This window comes from Salmo trutta, chromosome 29 (genome assembly GCF_901001165.1).
Source record: "Salmo trutta chromosome 29, fSalTru1.1, whole genome shotgun sequence".
Classification (NCBI taxonomy): Eukaryota; Metazoa; Chordata; class Actinopteri; order Salmoniformes; family Salmonidae; genus Salmo; species Salmo trutta.
In genome coordinates, this window is record NC_042985.1 from 43,250,286 (window position 1) to 43,277,345 (window position 27,060).

Sequence of the window (27,060 nt, forward strand, 5' to 3'; positions counted from 1 at the left end):
ACATTCCTTTGTCTCATGACTTCTTCACACTTATCACACCTAGGAACCTCCCTCCTACACAGTGCTGCCACATGCCCATAAGCTTGACAGCTGTAACAACGTAATGTATTCGGCACAAAACCTTGTACAGGACAACTTATACACAATAGCATCACTTTGTCGGGAAAAGACTCAACATCACAACTCAAAAGAACAGACAACGACTCTTCTGTTTCACCACTCACACCACCCTGTCTGCGTCGCACCAAACGACGAGCATCACAAACACCGGGAATCTTCCCTTTCAGTTGATCAACTTTCACATTTATCACTACCCCAGTAATCACTCCTTTCAATGGCGCCCTTTACTTGAGAGCAAAACAATTCACATCGCTTGTCCCCATTTATTTAACCCGGAACGCCTGCTCCCTCTGCAGAAATACAAACAATTATCACAATACCACTTCTGGTAACCCACATCGATTCCACTGCACCCAACTCTGTTTTCACCCACAAATGGATCAGCCAAAAGGCAAGGGTCCACTTTTTCCAAAAATGTCACTCCTACCGCCACAGACTCATATTTATCCTGACCCTCGGTGTCTAGGGCTCCGAGAACTTCACCACACCTACCCCCTCCAATACTTCGCCCTCCTCCTGTCTTCGATCCGGCGGACAGCTCACTCTGCTTACACTTTCTGCCATTCTTCTTTAACAAACCAACAAGCCATTTTTAACCGATTCAAGCTCACCCTCTTCCTCCTTCGCTCTTTTTGACCTCCTCTGCCTCTCTTCTTCCCCCCATTCCTCCTCCGTATTCCAAGTATACATCTCCTTATGATAACACTGCACTTCTCCTGACATACCTCTTGTTCATGCCTTCTCAAGGGACCATTTTTCTTCTATAACTGTAGGGAACACAATATATAGTATGTACTTGGCATATAAGTTTCTCACTTATGGGTGGCACAAATTGTGATATGGGGGAATGGGCAGGGTATATGCAAATTAAATACTGTAATATTTACTATAGTTTAATTGTAGTGTTTTTGCGGACTGCAGTGTTTTTGCGGACGTTACTGTAATATTTACTACATTCGTTTTTTTCAGATAATACTGTAGTATTTACTATAGTATTCTACAGTATACTACAACATTCTATAGCAAGTACTACACATGATCGAGGGATACTACAGTGTGTAGTATATTATTCTACAATATACTACAACATTCTAAAGTAAGAACTACACCATCGAGGGGTACTACAGTGTGTAGTATAGCATACTACAGTTTACTACAGAATTCTATAGTAAGTAATGTGGTAACTTTTCTATAGTAAACTGTGGTATTTTTTCATATCGGTACTACAATAAGTAATAACAACTGTTTACTTGTTTATATTCATGTACCTGTATTCATATTTCATGTTCATCACAAAGTTGCAAGTGGTTGCCAATCACAATTTCTTGTATTAAACAGAAATACAGATGATTTAAAATATGTGTAGGCTTCTACGAATGGTGTTGTATTGTCCGCGCATGCGCAATCTGCGGTCGAAGAACCCACTATTTGGCAGGAAGACCGAGCTTCCCGCGTCCCCCATCCACATTTCCAGATCACTATTTGGTAGAAAGCGGGATAGGTGGGACTCGGCCATAGGATTTGGGTTGTATGCAAACGGAGCCAGAGGAAAAGCGAGATGGGATCAATTTAGATGTAAAATTCATCGGGTAAGCAACCCTCTAACTAATCACTCGATTGGTAATCAAATGCATGGACTCAGACGACCACTAACTACAGTAGTTCATTGGGAGGTATGCATGTGCATGAGCAATTTGTGTATAAACCTGCTTTGTTGTTTGCATTTCAAATGCATGTCAGACAGACCCAAACCTTCCCCTCCTTTGTTCGCTTGCGCTGGTTTTGATGCGGGGTTTGTATATACTGGTGCAACATGGCTGACATTGAGGTACCATACCTCCTCAGTTAAAATCCAGTCAATCCGCCTATTTGACAATCAAGCGAATCGGTGCTTTAGGATGCACATGTATGCAACGTCAAGCAACATATTTCCTCCCTTTGACTTTATTAATTGTAAACAAAATGACAATCCTATACTTTCTTGGGTCACTCTAGAGCATCTTGAGTAGTTTTACTTAGCTTGAACTGCTTGACATTTCTGTTAAATAAAAGTATACAATAGTGAGTTCGAGGCAATGAGACGAACGTTATTTCAATGTTACCTGTAGGTAAGTAATGTTTGAAAAAACATGTCTGAAGGGGGCGGGTCTAATCCTAGTCTACTAAAAAGTCATTTCTGCTGTCTGGATTTTTTTTTAAATCGGGGGTGTAAATCACTATTGTTAATACATTTTCAGGAAAGACAGCCAATGTTGTCTATTTTCATAAGTTTACATTATTCTATTACACCTAACGTTGTAGAAATGACATCAGAATTGTGACAAATTGATCCAAGATGGGCCTACTTTCTCTATGGACCACTAATAGTTAATTGAGTCTGATTGACCTGTGTTGGTAGGCCTACTTGGTCTCTACTGTAATTATGACTCATTGAACATGGTGTGTAAGACTAAGTCACCCTGCAACAACAAACAATTATATACTGTTCTGCAATTGTTTTTAGGCAGCTACTGGTGCTATATATGATTGTATAAAAGGACAGGTCTTTAGCACACGAGTCAGCATGACTGATTAGGTTCATATCAGTTACATTTGCAATGACATACTTGCTAGTTATGACATTTTCTACCCCAAAGTCATTCTACATCATAATGTTGCCATGTTTAACACATGCTCATTTTTCAACAGTCTGAACTGCCACATTAAGTGTTCCTGCCCTGGAGGGGAGTGATCCTCCCACCTGGGGCCACCACCTGCACGCTGTCCTTCTTTCTCCTGATTACCTAGTAGAGACATTGTCACCCTAGTCTGGCAGCCTGGCTGCTTACCTACATGTATATCAATGAAGACCCCATTTGGGAAGAGGCCAGGCCAGCGCCCCAGAGCTGATGGGGGTGAGACACATTCTCGCCTTGTGTACATGAAGGCAGCAGGAACATTACACATTACATATAGCCTACTACACTATATGGCTGTAATTTTTAAGATATAAGTATGATACAGGAATAAATACTGATTGGAGAGATTTCATGCACACGTTTCTTTGTCATTTTAGGGAATATTGGGGTATCTGCAAATATGATGAAGAAGAAAAATTCCCACAAGTAAGTTCTCTCATTTTGTAGACACAGCATAAGACCAAAAGCAGGTTGGTTTACAAACTGATACTACATAGATTGATTTGACATTCATTTCCATATTGCTGTCCTTGACTCTCAAATTGGGATCTCTATAGGAAGCAAAAGAATAATGTTGGTCCAAGCAAGCCTATTGCCCAACCCAGACGAAACATAGTGGGTTGCAGGATAACGCACCAGTGGAAGGAAGACTCCAAGGTTTCCCAGTGGAAAGGAACAGTTCTCGACCAAGTCCCTGTTAACCCCTCTCTCTACCTGATCAAGTATGATGGATTTGACTGCATCTATGGACTTGAGCTTCACAAAGATGAGAGGGTGCAAGGCCTGGAGGTTTTACCAGACCGAGTTGGTATGTGTTGTGAAGACATGACAAAAATGGGCTTTGCTCTGCCATAAAAAGCATTACACTTATGTCTGTTCAGTATGAGTATGGTATAACCAATGTACTTATGTGCTTGATGTGTGTTTGATCATGCATACCTTATATCACTGATTAGTAAATGTGTCTTTTCATAGCCATATTAGCTATCCATTTGAAAGTGCTCTCTGTATTGCAGCTCCAGCTCGTGTAAGCGATTCCCAGCTAGCAGAAACCATGATAGGCAAAGCAGTGGAGCACATGTTTGAGCAAGATGAAGGACCAAAGGAGGAGTGGAGGGGCATGGTGCTAGCACAGGCTCCCATTATGAACACATGGTTCTACATCACTTACGAAAAGGACCCTGTTTTGTACATGTACCAGCTCTTGGATGACTACAAAGAGGGGGATCTCCGGATAATGCCTGATTCAAGTGAGAGTCCATCAGAAATGATCTTCAGTGTTTAAAATGTAGACATTGAGTATGTTTACATGCACAGTAATAGTTTGATATTAAACTGATTATGGCAGTAGGCAGATTATGCAATAGTCATGTAAACACCTTACTCTGCTTATTTTAATCAGCATAAGCTCAAAATTGAAGTAAGCATACACCGATTAGAACACACAGTTTTCTGAGCAATCTTTAGAATTATTAGGACATGTAAACGGCTTAATAGGTGTTCAGGTGGTGTATTTGATCTGTGCCTGTGCTAGCACCAGGTAGTGCGAGTGAAGTGAGTTCGGGAAAAACTGAAAGTATGCATCTTATAAATAGTTTTCACATACAAACTTTGTCTGAACACAGAATCAAATATATTTTTATTGCTGATTTTCTGCACTTATCAAAAGGCCTATCAGTAGCCTGATTTCAGATGTGTCCATGTAAACAGGATTATTAGGGAAATCGTTCTTCTTGCAAAGCATGTAAACATTTTAAACAAACTATTATATTAACCTATCCACAATAATCACATTATTGTGTGCATGTAACCATGCTCATTGTTTAATGTCTCTATCTTTCTCTCTTTAAAAAAACAACATGTAATTCTAAATTGTTTTACTGTAGATACAATCATACTACATAGATGTAGTCAACCAATTATCTCACTAAAGCTGGTAATATTCTATGCTTTTGCAGATGACTCACCTCCAGCAGAGAGAGAGCCTGGAGAAGTGGTGGATAGCCTTGTTGGCAAACAAGTGGAGTATGCCAAAGAGGATGGCGGCAAAAGGACTGGCATGGTTATCCATCAGGTTGAAGCCAAACCCTCTGTTTATTTCATCAAGTTTGATGACGACTTTCACATCTACGTCTATGATTTAGTAAAAACGTCTTAGGGCATAGGCATTGAGAAAATCATTGATTCACAGACCATGGCAAATGTTCTGACGCTTTCTTTGAAACAACATACATTTCCATTCAAAATGGACAATTCCTTCACAGTCTGCAAATGTGGAACTTGTCGTTTCCTGTGTCACTGCTTCCAATGCGAAAGCTTTTAGTGTACTTTGTTTCAAGTCCACTTTGTTTCTAAAAGAAGGGAGACCTCTGCAGAATTCGGCATGTCTGAACATTTACACCGTTCAATTGGGCCAGACGCCATGTGCAACATGGTTTATGAATGTAAAATGCGGGAAGAAAAAAATCATTGCGCTGGTAATATGGGTCAGGTCTTTTTAACTGTTTTGGTTAGAAACAAGCAGTTTTCACTGTATTAATGGTGCAAGCATGACGCTAACTCATCTGCACTCTGGAAACAATGTTACAGTGACACTTTATCATTACAGCAATTATTAAAAATATATATATATATTGGATTATAATTTTTACGCACAGTGCTCCCAAATTAAAACTCCAGGTCACACAGCAAAATATGTAATTGCATACCTTAGAACCCTGCTTGCAGCATTTTGAATTTTAACTAATTCTCACCTAAAATAACCATGTCATTGTTCTTTTACGTGAGAATTGTTGTATTGTTAACACATGATTAAATTGTTCACCTCGTGTTACTGAAGCCTGCCACTGTTGTCCTATGCAGCTGTTCTGATGCTGCTGCAGGTTTACTTACCGCTACTACAGTCACTCTTGTGTACAAAGATCAGCTCCTGCTAACCTCAATGTAGTATTATTGATAAGACATCTTGAAGGTCTGCAACAGGTCTCTGAACCATGTGCACCTGGATATACTTTGGTCAAAATGCTAGATCCTTGATGACCCCTTCATGATTTCCAAGGTGTGGAAATCATCATATGCTGCCAATGGCTGTGGGAGGCATCAAGGCATTTAACATTTTACATTACTGTTGTGCTGTATTGTGTGCAATGTCAGTTCCACTTCTGAAAAGCAGACTTGTGTTTTCATGTTTATAGCTAAATGTAAGTTGATGTGAGTTGCATGTCAGTTTGTTCTTTTCAAGGTTATGAGCGTATGTAAATTGTGACATTTATTTTGTTGTTTTTGTACCATGCATTACAGAAACCAGTTGACTGATAATGCCAAGTGAGTGCCAACTAATGGTGCCAGTGTTGTACAGCATTTAATGGGTAACATTTCTAAATAAATCAGTTGTCTGTTTTTGTTTTTTCCACAAACATGGCTTATTTGTATGTATCAACAAAGAGCTTGCCTTATTTGTTTGGGAGAAATGTGTGTGTGTGCATGTAAGGATGGAGCTTGTGTGTACATATTCACTCACAGTGGTTGTATGTCATATAGGACTAACATATTTTGAGTTGAAATGGAAGAGAATTTAGATATAGCTAAGGGACAGTAGTGAAGTCCTGTTTATACATCAATATAGAGGTAAAATGTGTTCTTAAAGGCATTGTGTGTTCTACATTCAGTTAATATACCTAATGCATTATTTTTGAATAATGAAAATGGTTACAGTTTGTCATTTGGCACAAACACTTTAACGTTACATAATTCTGTAAGGACATTTTATAATTAAAGACTACTCTGAATATTAAAACAAGTATGTCATATGTTTTTAAATGTTATTTAAGAATGTTGTGTTTCATTTTAACACAACCCTGGAGGATTGTCGATTGTTTGTGTAGCGGGGTGTAGTAGTCCAAATGGGGTCCGTGGAAAAGCTCTCATAATATTGAGTGTTGCAAAACACAAATACTAGCTAGCCATTCCTTCTGTTATGCTAACTCTGAGAAATACTTAGCAATAGAATTACATATAGAATATGAATTATAGGATCACTGTGTATTTAGCTGCAAGATATTGTCAAACTTGTATAATTTATTAGATAATTACTTTATCAATACTTTAGCACATCATGAGCGGAAACAATATAGTCAAGGAGCTAGGCCCTCAGATCCGGTTCTGCCACTTGTCAACTTTACGTGTGCCATCGTAAGGTAAGGCTGAGAGGAAGGACATCATGTTTCTTGTTTTTCAGATCCTAATCTTGTCTCACTTGAGTTTTCTTAGGCACTAATGCTGTGTTCATAAAAAAGTGAGAAGGTGGCATTTACCACATACGACTGGGGGAAAAAACACTTGAACGCCCCTCCAACTGGTAATTACTAGTGGGAAACTCATCTGCCAACCCTGAGCACTGACTTCTCCCACATGCTGACCTCTGACATCACCTACTATGGAAATTGCAACAAAACTTTATTTATGAAAAGCAATCTATTAATTTGTTTTTTTGAGCACCATCATTTCTTTACAAGCATGATAATTGTACTTTTGGTTATGGTTGACGCTAGGTTGTTGGCCATTAGCCAATCAGCGTTTCTCAACGAGTTCAGAGCATGTGAATGCATCCAACTGGTATTTACAACTTCCCAACTGTAATTACCCCAATCCCACTTGGTTATGAACGAGCAAGAAAAACAAGTAAATAAGAAACCTCTTTCTTCCATAGCATGAGGCCTTATAATGTAAAGAAGACGTGTCACTGATTTACACCTCTCTAACCCCTTCAGATCTAGGGAGGAGGGGCTATTGGTCGATTGGATGTCAAGGGACAGAGCAACTACACATATTATCCATTATATTGACCAGATACTCTAGTAGCCACTCTAACAATGAAAATACATGTCTTAAAAACTAGAGGCAGTCAGGAGGAGGCAAGATCAGGTGGGCACATTCTAGCCAATGAGCGAGCATATACTCCGCGTGAAAAACAGGCTCAACTGTGCCCATTAGTTACTACAGCCACAAAGTCAAAATAATCTGTAAAATTCATGAAAACGAAAATGTGATTTTTATTTGAGGTTAGTGTTAGGCATAAGGTTAACAGTGTGGTTAAGGTTTAAAATCACAATTTAAGAAGATAAATTGTGAAAATAGGCGAGGTGTATGACTTTATGACTGTGGTAACTAATGACGACGAGGCACAACTCCGATAAATGTTTGCTCCTCAAAGTTTACGAGTCCTAGATTTATCAGTAAACTCTAAACAACCTAATCATTACGAAACGTATATTCGATCAAATAAGCCACACATAGCAAATAGGCCATTACATGTTTCTTTTGTTAACCAAATTCACTTTCATTGACCTCCATACAAAAACTAAAAAACGGCACCTGCTGGAGAAGACAGATTTCTGGCCGAGTTATCGCTCTCGCTTCGCCTCTTCCTCTCTGCTAACTACATCAAATGTCCCAGAATGCAACAGTTGTGAATATATTATAACGCGAACTACTGACGGTTTGCTGTACTTTATTGGAAATTCACAAACATTTTAGTTTTTTTCATGTTGAGAAATTGTGATTATATGTTTGTACTGTTCATTGAATGTAATTCTACAAGAAAACGTGGACTTTGTTTCCAAACCAGTTTCTAAAAGACTATGAACATTCCTCTAATACTTTTGTAACCTTAACCATCGTTGATCCTTCGGTTCATAAATGTGATGATCGGGAGCGTCATAGTGTTTCTGTGACAGGTGTGACCTCATTGTTACGCAATGCACCTCAACCGTCTGATCATGAACCGAGGTTTCATTAAATGGTTGAAATAATGTGCTCGATATACGAAACATTGAAAGGTATTTCTTTTTTCGCTAACCTCTTGTACAGATGCAGGTTTAGTTGAAGGGTAAATGCAACTAATTGCTCGAGGATGTAGCAGAGGCTTTTATTCGTTTTTGGGGTTCCCAAGCGTTTGGCTTCGTGAACAGTGCACTAAAACAACGTGCCTGAGTTGTAAACCCACTGGAGAATAGCGGTATAAAAACATGGACCAAATAATAAGTACAAAATAAAACCCCTCTGCTTCAGAACATCTAACTTTATAAAGATCTTAAACTCTGGTCAGTTTTACGGGGCTGACTGACACTATAATGGATTCAGTTTTTCGATATGCCAAAAAATGTCAACCTCCGACCCACATGAATCCCTCCCACGACCCAATCCCGAATGATGTAGGCCTATATGCTAGGTCGAACATACAACTCAAGTCGGAAGTTTACATACACCTTAGCTAAATACAATTAAACTCAGTTTTTCACAATTCCCGACATTTAATCCTAGTAAAAATTCCCTGTCTTAGGTCAGTTAAGATCACCACTTTATTTTAAGAATGTGAAATGTCAGAATAATAGTAGAGAGGATGATTTATTTCAGCTTTTATTTATTTCATCACATTCCCAGTGGGTCAGAAGTTTACATACACTGAATTAGTATTTGGTAGCATTGCCTTTAAATTGTTTAACTTGGATCAAACGTTTTGGGTATTCTTCCACAAGCTTCCCACAATAAATTGGGTGAATTTTGGCCCATTCCTCCTGACAGAGCTGGTGTCACTGAGTCAGGTTTGTAGGCTTCCTTGCCCGCACATACTTTTTCAGTTCTGCCCACACATTTTCAATGAAAATGAGGTCAGGGCTTTGTGATGGCCACTCCAATACCTTGACTTCGTTGTCCTTAAGCCATTTTGCCACAACTTTGGGAGTATGCTTGGGGTCATTGTCCATTTGGAAGAACCCTTTGCGACCAAGCTTTAACTTCCTGACTGATGTCTTGAGATGTTGCTTCAATATATTCACATAATTTTCCTACCTCATGATGTCATCTATTTTGTGAAGTGCACCAGTCCCTCCTGCAGCAAAGCACCCCCACAACATGATGCTGCCACTCCCATGCTTCACAGTTCGGATGGTGTTCTTCGACTTGTTCTTCGGCTTGCAAGCCTCCCCCTTTTTCCTCCAAACATAACGATGGTCATTATGGCCAAACAGTTCTATTTTTGTTTCATCAGACCAGAAGACAATTCTCCAAAAAGTACGATTTTGTCCCCATGTGTAGTTGCAAACCGTAGTCTGGCTTTTTTTATGGCGGTTTTGGAGCAGTGGCTTCTTCCTTGCTGAGCGGCCTTTCAGGTTATGTCGATATAGGACTCGTTTTACTGTGGATATAGATACTTTTGTACCTGTTTCCTCCAGCATCTTCACAAGGCCCTTTGCTGTTGTTCTGGGATTGATTTGCACTTTTCGCACCAAAGTACGTTCATCTCTAGGAGACAGAACGCGTCTCCTTCCTGAGTGGTATGACGGCTGCGTGGTTGCATGGTTTTTATACTTGCGTACTATTGTTTGTACAGATGAACGTGGTACCTTCAGGCATTTCGAAATTGCTCCCAAGGATGAACCAGACTTGTGGAGGTCTACAATCTTTTTTCTGAGGACTTGGCTGATTTCTTTTAATTTTCCCATGATGTCAAGATAAGAGGCACTGAGTTTGAAGGTAGGACTTGAAATACATCCACAGGTACACCTCCAATTGACTCAAAGGATGTCAATTAACCTATCAGAAGCTTCTAAAGCCATGACTTGTGTCATGCACAAAGTAGATGTCCTGACCGACTTGCCAAAACTATAGTTTGTTAACAAGACATTTGTGGAGTGGTTGAAAAATGAGTTTTAATGACTCCAATCTTAGTGTATGTAAACTTCCGACTTCAACTGTACGTTCGGTCACAAGCATTTTAGCTTTCAGTTTATTTCAAGTAATACTTTAAGACTACAAAAATCTATAGGACAAGTAGCAGTGGTGGAAAAAGTACTCCATTGTCATACTTGAGTAAAAGTAAAGATACCTTAATAGAAAATAACTCAAGTAAAAGTGAAAGTCACCCAGTAAAATATTACTTGAGTAAAAGTCTAATAGTATTTGGTTTTGAATATACTTAAGGATTAAAAGTAAATGGAACTGCGAAAATGTACTTAAGTATCAAAAGTAAAAGTATAAGCCATTTCAAATTCCTTATATTAAGCAAACCAGACGGCACAATTTTCCAGTTATTTTTTTATTGTCGGATAGCCAGCGGCACACTCCAACACTCAGACATAATTAACCAACAAAGCATTTGTGTTTAGTGAGTCCGCCAGATGAGAGGCAGTAGGGATGACCAGGGATGTTCTCTTGATAAGTGTGAATTGGACCATTTTCCTGTCAAAATGTAATGAATACTTTTGGCTGTCAGGGAAAATGTATTGGTAAAAAGTACATTATTTTATTTAGGAATGTAGTAAAGTAAAAGTAGGCAAAAATATAAATAGTAAAGTACAGATACTCCAAAAAACTACTTAAGTAGTACTTTAAAGTATTTTTACTTAAGTACTTAGACCACTGACAACTAGTGTAAATCTAATAGTGATCAAGGCAGGACCCACTAATTTAATTCATACTGACATACATTGATTGGTTGGTTACACAATATTTAGATACTTCAAATTCTGCCTGACACCTTTGCAATTTGTCTTCTTACTGAATAAATGGTGAAACATTAGTTGATGGTGTTCTTTGTATATAAAGTACCAGTCAAAAGTTTGGACACACCTACTCATTCCAGGGTTTTTCTTTATTTTATTTTTTACTGTTTTCTACATTGTAGAATAATAGTGAAGACATCAAAACAAAGAAATAACATATATGGAATCACGTAGTAACCAAAAAAGTGTGAAACAAATCAAAATATATTTTATATTTGAGATTCTTCAAAGTAGCCACCCTTTGCCTTGATGGCAGCTTTGCACACTCTTGGCATTCTCTCAACCAGCTTCATGAGGTAGTCACCTGGAATGTATTTCAATTAACAGGTGCGCCTTGTTAAAAGTTAATTTGTGGAATTTCTTTCCTTCTTAATGCGTTTGAGCCAATCAGTTGTTATATGACTAGGTAAGGGTGGTATACAGAATATTGCCCAATTTGGTAAAAGACCAAGTCCATATTATGGCAAGAACAGCTCAAATAAGCAAAGAGAAATGTTAGTCAATCCGGAAAATGTCAAGAACTTTTAAAGTTTCTTCAAGTGCAGTCACAAAAAACATCAAATGCTATGATGAAACTGGCTTTCATGAGGACCACCACAGGAAAGGAAGATCCAGAGTTACCTCTGCTGCAGCGGATAAGTTCAGAAATTGCAGCCCAAATAAATGCTTGACAGAGTTCAAGTAACAGACACATCTCAACATCAACTGTTCAGAGGAGTCTGCGTGAATAAGGCCTTCATGGTTGTAGCTCCCTCCAGTAACCACGAGCACAACCGTTCCTTGATTTTAACTGGCGGCTTTATTCTGTAGTTTAGTCAGAATTATCACCTTCCGTGAGAACTATAAAGTAAATGAAAATACAGTTTAAGCACACTCTTACACCTTCTTGTCTTATGAGTGACTTATTAGCTTGGTACAACTCTGAAGTAATTACATACATAAACAGTGACTTATTAGCTTGGTATAACTCTGAAGTAATTACATACATAAACAGTTTAGCCGGAGCTATAACAGTATCAGATTGAGCACACGAATAAAGGAAAAAATACCTCATTGGCTGCTTATTACAGAAGGGAGGAAATCAAACTTCACACTTATATTCCTGGCATGAATTCACGCTTCATCCTGACATACACATTTCACCTTTACGAACTACACCCGGTAACATGAAAGCTTAGCTAACATCGCGCGGGAAAGCCTTCACCCCCAAAGATGTGTTGCTACGATAATGATCCCCGTTACAACAGTTGTTAGCCACGTAGTTCCACCTGTCTTATCATTTCCCCATATAGCGAACACGTAAACAATTCAAACAAAAAACAACGACATAGACTTACAGATTAACTGTCAGTTACAATGGTCGAATTGCTGCAAAGAAACTACTACTAAAGGACACCAACGAGAAGAAGAGACTTGCTTGGGCCAAGAAACACGAGCAATGGACATTAGACCGGTGGAAATCTGTCCTTTGGTCTGATGAGTCCAAATTTGAGATTTCTGGTTCCAGGTCTTTGTGAGACGCAGAGTAGGTGAACAGATGATCTCCGCATGTGTGGTTCCCACCGTGAAGCATGGAGGAGGAGGTGTGATGGTGCTTTGCTGGTGACACTGTCTGTGATTAATTTAGAATTCAAGGCACACTTAACCAGCATGGCTACCACAGCATTCTGCAGCAATACGCCACCCCATCTGGTTTGCGCTTAGTGGGACTATCATTTGTTTTTCAACAGGACAATGACCCAACACACCTCCAGGTTGTGTAAGGGCTATTTGACCAAGAAGGAGAGTAATAGAGTGCTGCATCAAATGACCTGGCCTCCATAATCACCTGACCTCAACCCAATTGAGATGGTTTGGGATGAGTTGGACAGCTGAGTGAAGGAAAAGCAGCCAACAAGTGTTCAGCATATGTGGGAACTACATCAAGACTGTTGGAAAAGCATTCCAGGTGGTTGACAGAATGCCAAGAGTGTGCGAAGCTGTCATCAAGGCAAAGGGTGGCTACTTTGAAGAATCTCAAATATAAAATACATTTTAAATAGTTTAACACTATTTTGGTTACTACATGATACCATATGTGTTATTTCATAGTTGTGATGTCTTCACTACTATTCTACAGTGTAGAAAATAGTAAAAGAAACACTGGATTGAGTCAGTGTGTCCAAACTTTTGACTGGTACTGTATATGTTCGAAACAAGTCTCACTCAGTCATAGCAGAATAACAAATGGATTGGCAAGATTTTCTTTAAAGGTTAGTAGGAAAGTTAATAATTTAAACCACCTAAATACACTGAACATGTAGTATTTGAAACGCAAACATTCATTTCCCAACTGCTTTTTATATAATCCTACAGGCTCTTTATCATTCCCCATTTTATATTCCAATGCATGCCCACCTTGGTATTGGGCAGCTGCTATTTGAGATAACCAATCAAACTGGTTATCTTATTGCAGAGCACAATGCTATATGTGTAGGCTATGCCATATGTATTGATTAATATGCATATGCAGTTGTCGTTTTTAAACCTTCATTCTGGCATACATGACACATCTGTCTATCTACATGCTTTTATTTGGGTTTCTATGCAAAGTATATGATTGAATGTTTCTTTAAGCCTGCAGCGAGCTACTTGAAATGAGACAAAAATAATCGTGCCAAAACATGATTCAGCAATTGAATTTACTAACAGAGATAGCTAATGAAACAGAAATTGACATTTAATGTAGCGGGCTAGGCTAGTCTAACATTGGCTATTTTTTCATAAATTGGCTAAATGGTCAACGGAGTTACCTCTTCATACAATCATGACAATTAGTATTGCATGCGACATATTTCTAGTCCACTCGAAAACAGATACGTATCGTACTTCATTCTGGGAGCTAGCTAGCAATATCTGTTCTTCTTCATCAGACAGCAGCTCGCGTTTTCACAAGAGGCTGTGTTTACATCGTAGATATAAGCAGGCCATTGGTTGACTTCCTCATGACGGGTTGGTACGGGAGTTCTGATTGGTTCCATGTTTAGGCGTTCGGCAAATTTGCCTGAGCGGCCGAGTGTTGAATTATACTTTTTATAAACAAAAATTGCAATAATTGAAGGTGCCAACATATTTTATAGTCATAATATGTTAATGTCACACAAACAAATCAGCTCCTCCATTGACGGAGATCGATCAACTTCATGTTTTAAGGCTTCGGCCCACCACCCTGTGAATGTCCTCACACTCCAGTACAGTAGGTGGCGGTGTATGCACTTCACGTTTGCGATCCGGCAATACAAATGTAAAGAAGAAGAATAACGTCCGTTTCCTATTGTTCCATGTGGTTGTACTGAGATAAAACCTAACTACACCTTGCCTGTAAAGTTGTACTATTTGGAGCTTGTAAAAAAATATATATTTGAAACAATCGGAGAATTCACAACACTCGTGTGGGGAACTAAAAATGCAGCACGACGATGTAAGTGAAGAGATACTAGCTAGCTGATGTCCGAGACACGACTGTGTCGACGCCACGCGTTATATAGCGCGCTCTGGACATCAGTTTATTTTACACTTGTAGCTACAATATTGACTTGTGATTATGCATTCACATAGATTATCTAATCTTTCAATGACACAAAATGTCAGCTTGTTGGTTGGTTTGCCAGCTAGCTTGATCAATGTGTATTCTCCCATATACCTAGCAAACAGGCTAAATTTGCTAGCTGGGTCAATTCCATGGTGAGTGATTGATGCTGAGACTCAAGATTATTTTCCTTTAAAATGTATGTCAAGTAAAAACCGACGATTGCAAAGTAAAACAAACCATAAAAATATACACAAGGACTGCTGTGAAAAAATTCCACTGAACATTTTGCAAAAATATATTTACTTGAGTAACAGGACAGATGCAAATGATGGCACAAACTGCACATGTACATTTTAAAGTTAAAAATCAGAGTCTAAGCATCACTGTTACCGTAGAATTGCCCCTAGTTAGATATTTGGTAGATGGTTTTGGAGGAAAGTGACCAGGTAACTAATCTAACACTTAATTTCTAGGTTATCTGGGATGTTATAGGAAACAGAGCGTTCTGTTCCTTCAAAGTCAAGTAAGTTACCCACTGTTGATGTTTCGTCTTTTCACAAGTGTGTGGATGTGGAACCCATTCAGTGCTTTTAACGCCAGCTCATTTGTTGTAGCTATCAAGATAAGGTCATTGGTGGTTTACTTACAAAATACTGTTTCTGTTGGTCTTTTAACAGGACAAAGGTTCAGAACTTCTGCCGGAATGAATACAATATAACTGGACTTTGTAATAGGTCATCCTGTCCACTAGCAAACAGTCAGTATGCAACTATAAGAGAGGAGAAAGGTAAGTTGTCTCCTGTGAAATAAGTATCAGAAATATTAAGCTACACATAGGAAGTGTGTTTTTAGTATTTGATAAGGGTATTGAGATTACAATGCAAATTGAGGTTTAATGTGTCTGCTTACCTTTTTTCTTAGGTCAATGTTTCTTATATATGAAGGTTATTGAGAGGGCAGCCTTCCCTGCCCGAATGTGGGAGAAGGTAAGTGACAATAGAACTAAAGAACTGTCTGTTAATAGACATTTGTTTATATTTGATGTCTTTTCTTTAACTTCAACTGTCTCGTAGGTGAAACTTAGTAAGAACTATGAGAAGGCTCTGGAACAGATTGACCAGAACCTGATCTATTGGCCCCGTTTCATCAGACACAAATGTAAACAGCGCTTCACCAAGATCACACAGTACCTCATCCGTATCCGCAAGCTCACGCTCAAACGACAGTAAGCATCCAACCTATATACACCATTCCTTTCACACACTCATAAACTGATCTTTCCGGAAATGAGTTTGGTTTCCTTTAACTTGTATAGTAAACGTCAAATTGTCTTTTTTTTGCTATTGAATTTGTTTTTTTATTTTATTCAAATGACGTGTGAACTGTAAATGTATGATCTTTCAGGAGGAAACTGGTCCCCCTTAGCAGAAAGGTGGAGGCAAGAGAGAAAAGGAAAGAGGTAAGTACTTGGTTAAACAGTTCAGTAGTGTTTGGCCCTGGCATTCAACTGTTCTGCTCCAAGGAGTGTTGGTGAATAGACCGTAAGGCATTGGCGACTCAAAAGTTCCTGTCAAAGGGTATGATTTACAAAAATGTCATGTGATCTAAGCATGAGATTCATATTCTATTGTTTTACAGGAAAAGGCCCTGATTGCTGCACAGCTTGATAATGCAATAGAGAAAGAACTGCTGGAGAGACTGAAACAAGGAACGGTAAATACATGATTATGTACAGTGTCAATCACTCCACAATTTGTCACCACCTGAAGAATACTTTCAGACAAAGTAAAACTGCATGAGACAAATATGGTATGTTCATAACAGGAGATTTGAGTATTAATGTTCAATTTCTTTCAGTATGGCGACATCTACAACTTCCCCATCCATGCCTTTGATAAGGCACTGGAGCACCAGGATGAGGAGAGTGAGACCGACTCAGAGGAGGAGGAGGAGGATGATGAGGTGACAACTGCTCCTTAATTGAGTTTCTATTGAGCAGGGCCCAGATTCACAAAATCTTAAGAAGAAATGTCTTAACTACCATTTGTTCCTTAACTATAGACTTACGAAGAAAGTTAATGCAAAGTTGCTATTCCTCAAAAGTTATTGGAAATGTTCTTGCATTATTTCTTATGTTTCTCTTTAAGCAACAAGTTAAGAAATTAGATTCTTGAGAATAGTTATTGGATATGTTCTTAATTCCAAGGTTGATAAACCCTTGTCTTAAACTCAGGGGAGTGAGAGAATAAGCGCATGAAAGCAATTGAACATGTTTAATACACTCAAACTTCATCTGAAAGTTTCAGTATTGATTATTTCAAACCCAAGAACATGTTTTAGAACAGTAATCTCAGTAGGACATATGCTAACATGATTGCCATTGCTTGCTAGATAGGTTGACTAGCAACAAACACAAGATAGTTAAGACATTTTTAAGAAGGTATTTGAGAAGTTAAGAAAATCATTAAATCTTAAGATATTGAGTAATTGCACTTAAGAACTATCTTATTAAGTTACGTTTTTGGACTGCAGGTGTTCCTTTCAGCACAACCAATAAGATGGCTCTTATATATTGGGCAGGGTCTGGTGCGGGACATTAGCACTGATCAAAATTAAACCCAAGTGGGAGGCCCAATGCCATCTTATGTATTTTAATCAAGTGACTGTGTTTGCAGGATGTTGGAAGGAAAGAATTTGTCGCTGAGGATGAAATAGAAGAGAGCGATCTCAGTGACTTTGAGGTAACTTACAATATAGCATGATCACATCTAAAGATCACTCACATTGACTAATATAGGGTGTGATATTGCTTGAAGACTAAACATGTCTCCTTTGAAAGGACATGGACAATCTGAAGGCAGGCAGCGATGAACAGGAAGAATCCAGTGAAGAGGATGAGTCTGAAGAGATGGAAGAGGAGACTGAGGCCTCAGGCTCCAAAGGAAAGATGCCCCTCAAAGGCGCTGTATTCAGGAAGAAAAGGGCCTACGTGGAGATTGAGTATGAACAGGAGACGGAGCCTGTCCCCAAAAGCAAGGCAACATAGTCAGACTTCCTCTGACATGGACTCTAGGCATTACTGGAATGCATCAAGCCTTTTGGTTCTTTGAGCTGTCAAGAATGTTTTGCCTAACGGGACTGTACTTCCAGTAATTTGTCAATGTATCACTCCTGGGTGGATTCAAATTTAGACCCATCATGAATGCCATTTCAAATGATTTGCTGTCTTAGATTAAGTTTTTCCACCTACAGGTCCTTTTCTGCCCATTTGTTCAAATTAATTAATCTCAATGCTGAGTAGCCTGACAATAGTGTAATGTCTTGAACCTGGCGGAAAAAAATTGTCTCTGCTGTTTGAAAAAGAATGACTTGCCAACTCTCAACCAGTGATGTTTTAATAAATACAGTGGGATCCACTGACATACAGAATGGAACATGTCAGTTTACTGTATAATAGCACTTGGGTCAGTCCTGCTCAATTAACCACATTCATCTTCATCATATCACTGTTCCAGATATCCATAGATGTGGGCTTAATTTCCAATGGAGGAATGAACACTGTAGATATGTCATCTTTGGGCAATTGTGACTGTCTCTATGCATCTCAGCACATAGGTGCTGGTGCAGCTGCTGTCGACATCCTTTAGAAGCATCTGAAGAAAGAATAGTTACCATTAATATACTGAACAAAAATACAACCATTTCAAAGTTTGACTGATTTCCTTATGAACTCAATTGAAATTAAGTAGGCCTTAATCTGTTGGTCACATATACCTTACATGCTTTTTTATCAGTAAACCAGTCAGTATCTGATGTGACCATCAGCTTTCAGGAATTGTGTACAGATCCTTGCGACATGGGGCCTTGCATTATCATGCTGAAACGTGAGATGACTGGCACAACAGTGGGCCTCGCTCTCGTCACAGTATCTGAGCACTCAAATTGTCATCGGCAAATACAATTGTGTTCCTTGTCAGCTTATATCATAACCGCACCATGGGGCACTCTGTTCACAACGTTGACATCAAGTGGTAAGACTGGTTGGACGTACTGCCAAATTTTCTAAAACTTCGGAGGTGGCTTAAGGTAGAAAAATTAATAAAATGTTATGGCAACAGCTCTGGTGGACATTCCTGCGGTCAGCATGCCAGTTGCACACTCCCTCAACTTGAGACATCTGTGACATTGTGTTGTGACAAAACTACACATTTTAGAGTACTGTTTTGTCACTAGCACAAGGTGTACCTGTGTAATGATCATGCTGTTTAATCAGCTTCTTGATATGCCACACCTGTCAGGTGGATGGATTATCTCTTGGTGAAGGACAAATGCTCACGAACAGGGATGTAAACTAATTGTGCACAACATTAAGAGAAGTAATCTTTTTCTGTGATCGTTTATTTCAGCTGATGAAACATGGGACCAACACAAATTGCGTTTCTGTTCAGTGTAAGTGGCAATAACTTGCCTCTTTATCTCAGAAGTTCTGAGCTCAGATTTATATTATACACAACTTGAAATACATCAATTTATTACTAGTTACCTTAGAGGATGGGTACTTAACTACAATTTGAGAAGGTCCAGTCCTAGGTGGCAAAGGTGCAGCTGGATAGTCATTCTTTGGCAAAGTAACAAACCCCCATCTCGCAACACATTTAACCCCAAAATGTTCACACCCTTCTTGTTGGCAGAGAAAATGTATACATTTTAAAGCAAATTTCTTTGGACATTTGACAGGTTATGAATATCTCTAAGATCTGTCAGTGAATGACATAACGAGGTAAACTGCCCATGCACTACCAAATTTCAAAATTGCACCTTTTACGACTACAACAGCAGCTAAAAGCCAGACTGTCGTATGTATGTATGTATGTATGTATGTATGTATGTATGTATGTATGTATACACAAAGTATTCAGACCCCTTGACTTTTTCCACATTTTGTTATGTTACAGCCTTATTCTAAAATGGACTACATTTTTTCCCTCAATCTATACACAATACTCCATAATGACAAATCAGAAACAGGTTTGTAGAAAGATTTGCTAATTTATTAAACATAAAACAGATTCCTTATTTATCATAATAAGCTATCCATTAGCTATGAGACTTGAAGTTCAGCTCAGGTGCATCCTGCTTCCATTGATCATCTTTGAGATGTTTCTACAACTTGATTGGAGTCCACCTGTGGTAAATTCAATTGATTGGACATGATTTGGAAGACTCTTCCTAGAGCTGGCCGCTCGTCCAAACTGAGCAATTGGGGGAGAAGGGCCTTGGTCAGGGAGGTGACCAAGAACCCAATGTTCACTGACAGAGTTCCTCTGTGGAGATGGTTCAACCATCTCTGCAGCACTCTACCAATCAGGCCTTTATGGTTGATAGGCCAGGCGGAAGTCACTCCTCAGTAAAAGGCACATGACAGCCCGCTTGGAGTTTGCCAAAAGACACCTAAAGACTCTTAGACCATGAGAAACAAGATTCTCTAGTGTGATGAAACCAAGATTGAACTCTTTGGCCTGAATGCCAAGCGTCACGTCTGGAAGAAACCTAGCACCATCTCTACGGTGAAGCATGGTGGTCGAAGCATCGTGCTGTGGGGATATTTTTCAGCGGCAGAGACTAGTCAGGATCAAGGAAAGATGAACGGAGCAAAGTAGAGAGAGATCCTTGATGAAAACCTACTCCAGAGGGCTCAGGACCTCAGACTGGGGCGAAGGTTCACCTTCCAACAGAACAACGACCCTAAGCACACAGTCAAGACAACGCATTAGTGGCTTCAGGACAAGTCTCTGAATGTCCTTGAGTGGCCCAGCCAGAACATCTCTGGCTGGGCCACTCTCCATCCAACCTGACAGAGCTTGAGAGGATCTGCAGAAAAGAATGGGAGAAACTCCCCAAATACAGGTGTGCCAAGCTTGTAGTGTCATACCCAATAAGACTCGATGCTGTAATTGCTGCCAAAGGTGCTTCAACAAAGTACTGAGTGAAGGGTCTGAATACTTACGTAAATGTGATGTTTTTTATTACAAACTTGCAAAAATAATAAAACAGTTTCTGCTTTGTCATTATAGGGTAGTGTGTACATTGCGGGGGTTAAAAGCAATTTAATCCATTTTAGAAAAAGGCTATAACATAACAATTTTGAAAAAGGGGTCTGAATACTTAACGAATGCACTGTATATGCTGGACTCGTGGTCCATATTGACCAAGTTCTGAGTCCGGATCTGTTGAATATGGCTGCTCTAGGGGCTCAAATCAATCCGTATCGCTGAAAATCAGCTTTATAGCTTGATTGAAATGTAAAGGTAATTTTAGGATTGAGCTGACGTATGTAGCGTTTACCGTGAATGCCGTCTCCGCTAGCGCTGAAACGTTGCCTTTAAATACCTAATGCACTTTAGTGCAGCTCTTCAGCACAATGCATTGAATCGAGCCCTAAATCAATTTCTGATTATTGCCAAGTTGTATTCAACAGGTAATATACTTGGAGGTTAAAAGCCAACCCAAGACCCTGAGTGGTACAGTGATACTGTTTTATGCCTACCTTGACCTTGCCCTGGGTGCAGTGGTCCAGCAGCAGCAGACAATGAGTGGCCTTGGTGACAAGCTCCTCTCTCACTGCTGGGGGTATGGACTCTGTGGACAGGTCACACAGTAGCCTCAACAGACTCTGCACCAGGGCGGAAAGACGGCACTCCATTCTGCAAGTCCAGAGGACACAAACACTCAGCATGACACCAAAAACAGAGATGGGATTTCCATTAGTCGCATTTATTTGCTGGGTGTAATGACAACCTTGGCCAGGCGATGAGCAGGGTCTTTTCTAAAGCATCCAGGATAGCCAGTCTAGTCTGTTCTTCAGGACCGTCTGAAATCTCTAGATACCCAATGATTACTCTTTCCAAACGTTTCAGATGGCGAACAATGACGATACCCATCCTAACAAAAGAAAAGTACAATCCAAAAGTGAATTTCCTAAATATGTCTTAAATTTAAAAAAAATGGCATTTACCAGAACCAGGAGATCACAAATGCAATTTCTCACAGATACTCAGTGTAATAATAGTGTAATGAAAATCCATTAAAATGTTAGCAAGAGGAGATAGACCTCACTTTTCAATTAAGTGTTCCAGAAACTTGGAATAGACACTCCGAAGTGCAAGTTTATGCTCCATCTCCATATGGGTGAGGGTCAGCCGCAGCACCTCGTCATAACGGTTAGGCTTCCTGGGGAGCCCAGTGCAAGCAGGGTCTTTCTCCAACACAGGCAGAAGGTCTATCAGGCATGGAAGGACCACCTGAGACACAGAGGGGAAGATACAGTATATGGAACAATAGAATACCATGATGTGAATGAGGCTACATTGTCACCTAGTACGACTAGTACAAACAAAGTGTATTATGAGATGTTGGTCGGTGCATTGCACATACAAAAGCTGTTAATGCCATTGAAAGCCACAGCATTACCTCAATAAGCTGAGGCTCAGATGTGTAGAGGTGGTTAAAGAGGGCATGGTAGAGCACCTGGGCCCTGTTGTACTGACAGAGATCGGCAGCAGGCTGAAAGGGGGAGATGTTAATTGAACAGACACACAAAACACCACACATAGTTTTACAACCCATTACTGTAGATAACGGCATTATCTGGAAATTCAGAGATATAGTACATCTCACCACATTGAGGACAATGTGATTCAGGCAGCGTACTCCCAGCACTTGGTTGTCAATGCAGTAATCATCCGACATCAGCAGTGAAGGGGGGAAAACCTTCTCCAGATAGTCGGTCAGCCACGGCCGGCCCACCTGCATGAGGATCCAGGCAAATACATGCTTAGTGGCCTGGTTTCGCTTCCAGCTGTCCCTGCAAAACATTATAAACAACAACAATTATAAACAACACATTTAGAACATGGTGCACTGATTTAAAAAATAATGCAAAGGATGTTCAGTTTTGAGGTTGGGAATGTTGATGAAATATGGTCAACAACGCAGAGGAGGTTAAAGTGTTTGAAATGTTCTGAATAATTTCAACTTGCTCTATTTACTAGCAAGTCATTTTGACGGAATTCACCTTTTTAAATCCGACTGCAGGATCTCCAAGATGGAACCAAGGACTCCTGGTTGGCGTTCTGTGTTGTGCTTCCCAAACAGAAGCTGTGAAGTGGTCTCCCAGTCCCCTGCCTGGACCACTGAGTCCAGGAGGTTAGATGCAGCTTTTCTGGAGGCCTCACTGGTCCATGCCTGCTCTTGCATATGAGTCAATGCAAACACACACAAGAGGGGGGCAAGTGGACCTGTGAGGAAGACCCAGGTGGTGGCTTGGCAGTGGCTGGAAACAGCCTCTCCTCCATTCCCAAGTCTTTGTACCAGGGCTAAGACTACTGAACTCACGACACAGGCTCTGGCCGGGGTGGCCTCAAAGGAACTCTCTGGTAGTGTGCCACTGTCATTGTCACACAATGGCAAAGCAGCATACAGTGTCAGGGAGCTCACAAAGTCTACATACTCCCTTGTCAAATCTGTGCTCTGATTGCTGCAACACTCAGAAAAAAGCCAGTGTCTGTCCCCTAGTCTGAATAGCTGCTCCACAATATGAAGGATTGCTCCACTTTGTTCTGTGGTGAGCCCTGGTGCCTTGAGTTTCTCCTGGACATGAAGCAGGACCTCAGCCACTGGACGGGAGAGCAGCGTATCAGGTTCTGCTGGGGAATGTCCCTCTTCAGGAGCCTTACCTTGTTGTAGGTCTTGCAGCATATGGGACAAGTCCATCTTTTAAATATCTGTTTGGTGATGGAATGATGTTGTTTTTGTAACAATAAAACATAGAAGACATGCATGCAATATTAATGGCACAGCTCACAATTCTGACCCAGCACAAAAGCATACCTTATTGTAGATGTGTACTAAGTAAAAAAAAAAAATAGCACGCTTATCCGTAAAAGTTATGGTTGAACCTATCAACTAGCTAGCTAAAGTTAGCCGTTTACGATGGGACCCCATGGACTAACAAGCTAGCTACCTAGACATACTATAAAACCTGCGTTAAACTAAAGCTAGCCACCGTTGAGTGATACTTTATATAACCATTCGTATTCATAGCTGTAGTATTGATAGCAGAGGGACTCTTATTTGCAGTTTATGATTTGACGAAGGGCGAGACCGCGGCAATATACTTCCTGGAATGAGAGAAGTAGGCGGAGCTTCTCTGGCTCATGCTATAACGGATATGTGCACCCCATACAGAAACAAACAGTCGATATAATCGAGAACAATTATCAGAAATGACGCGATATTAATCAGACAGTGGTGCGCCGTCTGATCCACTAGTTGGTCAGAAGGTTAAAATCAACGTTTCATACCATAATTTGCGAGTAGACAAAAAGCATCAACCACGCAGTGTTGCCAAGAAATTTTCAGGGGAAGTTGCTCGAGGCAGGTCAATTTGTTGCTAAATGACGTTGTGACGTCTCTGCATGATGACGTCATTATGTAAACGTAAACTCGCGTCATTACGTAGAATACGCAATAATGCAATAATGTTACTCAAATCAAATCAAATCAAGTTTATTTATATAGCCCTTCGTATATCAGCTGAAATCTCAAAGTGCTGTACAGAAACTCAGCCTAAAACCCCAAACAGCAAGCAATGCATGTGAAAGAAGCACGGTGGCTAGGAAAAACTCCCTAGGAAAAACTCCCTAGAAAGGCCAAAAACCTAGGAAGAAACCTAGAGAGGAACCAGGCTATGAGGGGTGGCCAGTCCTCTTCTGGCTGTGCCGGGTGGATATTATAACAGAACATGGTCAAGATGTTAAAATGTTCATAAATGACCAGCATGGTCAAATAATAATAATCATTGTAGTTGTCGAGGGTGCAACAAGCACGTCCGGTGAACAAACTGGAGCAGCAGCATGGCCAGGTGGACTGGGGACAGCAAGGAGTCATCATGCCAGGTAGTCCCGAGGCATGGTCCTAGGGCTCAGGTCCTCCGAGAGAAAGAAAGAAAGAGAGAAATAGAGAATTAGAGAGAGCATATTTAAATTCACACAGGACACCGGATAAGACAAGAGAATACTCCAGATGTAACAGACTGACCCTAGCCCCCCGACACATAAACTACTGCAGCATAAATACTGGAGGCTGAGACAGGAGGGATCAGAAGACACTGTGGCCCCATCCGATGATACTCCCTGACAGGGCCAAACAGGCAGGATATAACCCCACCCACTTTGCCAAAGCACAGCCCCCACACCACTAGAGGGATGTCTACAACCACCAACTTACCGTCCGAAGACAAGGCCGAGTATAGCCCCCAGTACTCAAATTGACTGGCCATCTCTGGAAAAATATGCTAGTTTAGATTTGTTTGTTTATTATCACATTTTTATTTGTAAAAGTAATACAAACACAACACATTTTATATGATCAGATATTTTTATTTTATTGAACAGTTACACATTACACAATATTGAACAATTGCATTTAATTTATTTTCTTTTAAACTAGTAAACCTACACATTCTGAACAATTATAAACTCAGCAAAAAAAGAAACGTCCCTTTTTCAGGACCCTGTCTTTCAAAGATAATCCAAATAACTTCACAGATCTTCATTGTTAAGGGTTTTAACACTGTTTCCCATGCTTGTTCAATGAACCATAAACAATTCATGAACATGCACCTGTGGAACGGTCATTAAGACACTAACAGCTTGCAGACGGTAGGCAATTAAGGTCACAGTTATCAAAACTTAGGACACTAAAGAGGCCTTTCTGCTGACTCTGAAAAACACCAAACGAAAGATGCCCAGGGTCCCTGCTCATCTGCGTGAATGTGCCTTAGGCATGCTGCAAGGAGGCATGAGGACTGCAGATGTGGCCAGGGCAATAAATTGCAATGTCCGTACTGTAAGACGCCTAAGACAGCGCTACAGGGAGACAGGACAGACAGTTGATTGTCCTCGCAGTGACAGACCACGTGTAACAACACCTGTACAGGATCGGTACATCCGAACATCACACCTGTGGGACAGGTACAGGATGGCAACAACAACTGACCGAGTTACACCAGGAACTCACAATCCCTCCATCAGTGCTCAGACTGTACGCAATAGTCTGAGAGAGGCTAGACTGAGGGCTTGTAGGCCTGTTGTAAGGCAGGTCCTCACCAGACATCACCGGCAACAACGTTGCCTATGGGCTCAAACCCACTGTCGCTGGACCAGACAGGACTGGCAAAAAGTGCTCTTCACTGACGAGTCGCGGTTTTGTCTCACCAGGGGTGATGGATGGATTCGCATCTATCGTCGAAGGAATGAGCGTTACACCGAGGCCTGTACTCTGGAGCGGGATCAATTTGGAGGTGGAGGGTCCGTCATGGTCTGGGGCGGTGTGTCACAGCATAATCAGACTGAGCTTGTTGTCATTGCAGGCAATCTCAACGCTGTGCGTTACAGGGAAGACATCCTCCTCCCTCATGTGGTACCCTTCCTGCAGGCTCATCCTGACATGACCCTCCAGCTTGACAATGCCACCAGCCATACTGCTCATTCTGTGCGTGATTTCCTGCAAGACAGGAATATCAGTGTTCTGCCATGGCCAGTGAAGAGCCCGGATCTCAATCCTATTGAGCATGTCTGGGACCTGTTGGATCGGAGGGTGAGGGCTAGGGCCATTCCCCCCAGAAATGTCCGGGAACTTGCAGATGCCTTGGTGGAAGAGTGGGGTAACATCTCACAGCAAGAACTGGCAAATATGGTGCAGTCCATGAGGAGGAGATGCACTGCAGTACTTAATGCAGCTGGTGGCCACACCAGATACTGACTGTGACTTTTGAATTTCACTCCCCTTTTGTTCAGGGACACATTATTCAATTTCTGTTAGTCACATGTCTGTGGAACTTGTTCAGTTTATGTCTCAGTTGTTGAATCTTGTTATGTTCATACAAATATTTACACATGTTAAGTTTGCTGAAAATAAACGCAGTTGACAGTGGAAGGACGTTACTTTTTTGCTGAGATTAGTTTTAAGCAGTGTATTTGTAGTTAGTTAACATGCTACCTAACTGATCAACAATTCTAGGTACATGCTAATAACAAGGTATATATGCTATCTTATTGAACAAGCAACT

The 27,060-nt window shown here is 40.4% G+C and overlaps 3 protein-coding genes and 1 non-coding gene across 8 annotated transcripts; 3 read left to right on the forward strand and 1 right to left on the reverse strand.

Moving 5' to 3' along the window:
• Nucleotides 1-1,569: 1,569 nt before the first annotated feature.
• spinb (spindlin b) lies at nt 1,570-6,594 on the forward strand. 2 transcript variants are annotated; one of them, XM_029722267.1, is made up of 6 exons: nt 1,570-1,709; nt 2,809-3,014; nt 3,176-3,224; nt 3,356-3,606; nt 3,815-4,048; nt 4,757-6,594. In XM_029722267.1, the coding sequence occupies exons 2-6, from the start codon at nt 2,963-2,965 to the stop codon at nt 4,954-4,956; spliced, it is 786 nt and encodes a 261-aa protein (XP_029578127.1). In that variant the 5' UTR covers nt 1,570-1,709; nt 2,809-2,962; the 3' UTR covers nt 4,957-6,594. The 2 variants fall into 2 exon arrangements, with proteins under 2 accessions (XP_029578127.1, XP_029578129.1); XM_029722269.1 differs by having other exon boundaries at nt 1,707-1,793.
• Nucleotides 6,595-8,479: 1,885 nt separating this feature from the next.
• Nucleotides 8,480-8,575, forward strand: LOC115167772 (small nucleolar RNA U13). The gene has a single exon (XR_003870569.1). It is a non-coding gene; the product is annotated as a small nucleolar RNA U13 (small nucleolar RNA).
• A 6,046-nt stretch (nt 8,576-14,621) lies between these two features.
• On the forward strand, nt 14,622-18,360 carry mak16 (MAK16 homolog (S. cerevisiae)). The gene is made up of 10 exons (XM_029722274.1): nt 14,622-14,819; nt 15,404-15,453; nt 15,608-15,717; nt 15,852-15,916; nt 16,004-16,155; nt 16,335-16,389; nt 16,569-16,643; nt 16,788-16,892; nt 17,606-17,671; nt 17,770-18,360. The coding sequence occupies exons 1-10, from the start codon at nt 14,805-14,807 to the stop codon at nt 17,974-17,976; spliced, it is 900 nt and encodes a 299-aa protein (XP_029578134.1). The 5' UTR covers nt 14,622-14,804; the 3' UTR covers nt 17,977-18,360.
• Nucleotides 18,308-24,382, reverse strand: tti2 (TELO2 interacting protein 2). Of its 4 annotated transcripts, none has more exons than XM_029722271.1 (8): nt 24,293-24,382; nt 23,005-23,713; nt 22,608-22,794; nt 22,401-22,493; nt 22,047-22,231; nt 21,729-21,872; nt 21,478-21,634; nt 18,308-18,583 (listed from the first exon to the last, which is right to left on the reverse strand). In XM_029722271.1, the coding sequence occupies exons 2-8, from the start codon at nt 23,700-23,702 to the stop codon at nt 18,500-18,502; spliced, it is 1,548 nt and encodes a 515-aa protein (XP_029578131.1). In that variant the 5' UTR covers nt 23,703-23,713; nt 24,293-24,382; the 3' UTR covers nt 18,308-18,499. The 4 variants fall into 4 exon arrangements, with proteins under 4 accessions (XP_029578131.1, XP_029578132.1, XP_029578130.1 ...); XM_029722272.1 differs by lacking the exon at nt 24,293-24,382 and adding an exon at nt 23,820-24,248; XM_029722270.1 differs by lacking the exon at nt 24,293-24,382 and having other exon boundaries at nt 23,005-24,249.
• Between the last annotated feature and the right edge of the window lie 2,678 nt (nt 24,383-27,060).

Bases quoted from the DNA above. Each gene is read 5' to 3' on its own strand.
- spinb (XM_029722267.1), top strand. From the start codon at position 2,963: ATGAAGACCCCATTTGGGAAGAGGCCAGGCCAGCGCCCCAGAGCTGAT. The intron at 3,225-3,355 runs GTAAGTTCTCTC...GGATCTCTATAG, and splicing joins AAGAAGAAAAATTCCCACAA to GAAGCAAAAGAATAATGTTG. The intron at 4,049-4,756 runs GTGAGAGTCCAT...ATGCTTTTGCAG, and splicing joins CCGGATAATGCCTGATTCAA to ATGACTCACCTCCAGCAGAG.
- mak16 (XM_029722274.1), top strand. The intron at 15,454-15,607 runs GTAAGTTACCCA...GTCTTTTAACAG, and splicing joins TTCTGTTCCTTCAAAGTCAA to GACAAAGGTTCAGAACTTCT. The intron at 17,672-17,769 runs GTAACTTACAAT...CTCCTTTGAAAG, and splicing joins GCGATCTCAGTGACTTTGAG to GACATGGACAATCTGAAGGC.
- tti2 (XM_029722271.1), bottom strand. From the start codon at position 23,702: ATGGACTTGTCCCATATGCTGCAAGACCTACAACAAGGTAAGGCTCCT. The intron at 22,795-23,004 runs GTGAATTCCGTC...AATGTTTTGCAG, and splicing joins CTGCAGTCGGATTTAAAAAG to GGACAGCTGGAAGCGAAACC. The intron at 22,494-22,607 runs GTGAGATGTACT...TCCCCCTTTCAG, and splicing joins ATCACATTGTCCTCAATGTG to CCTGCTGCCGATCTCTGTCA.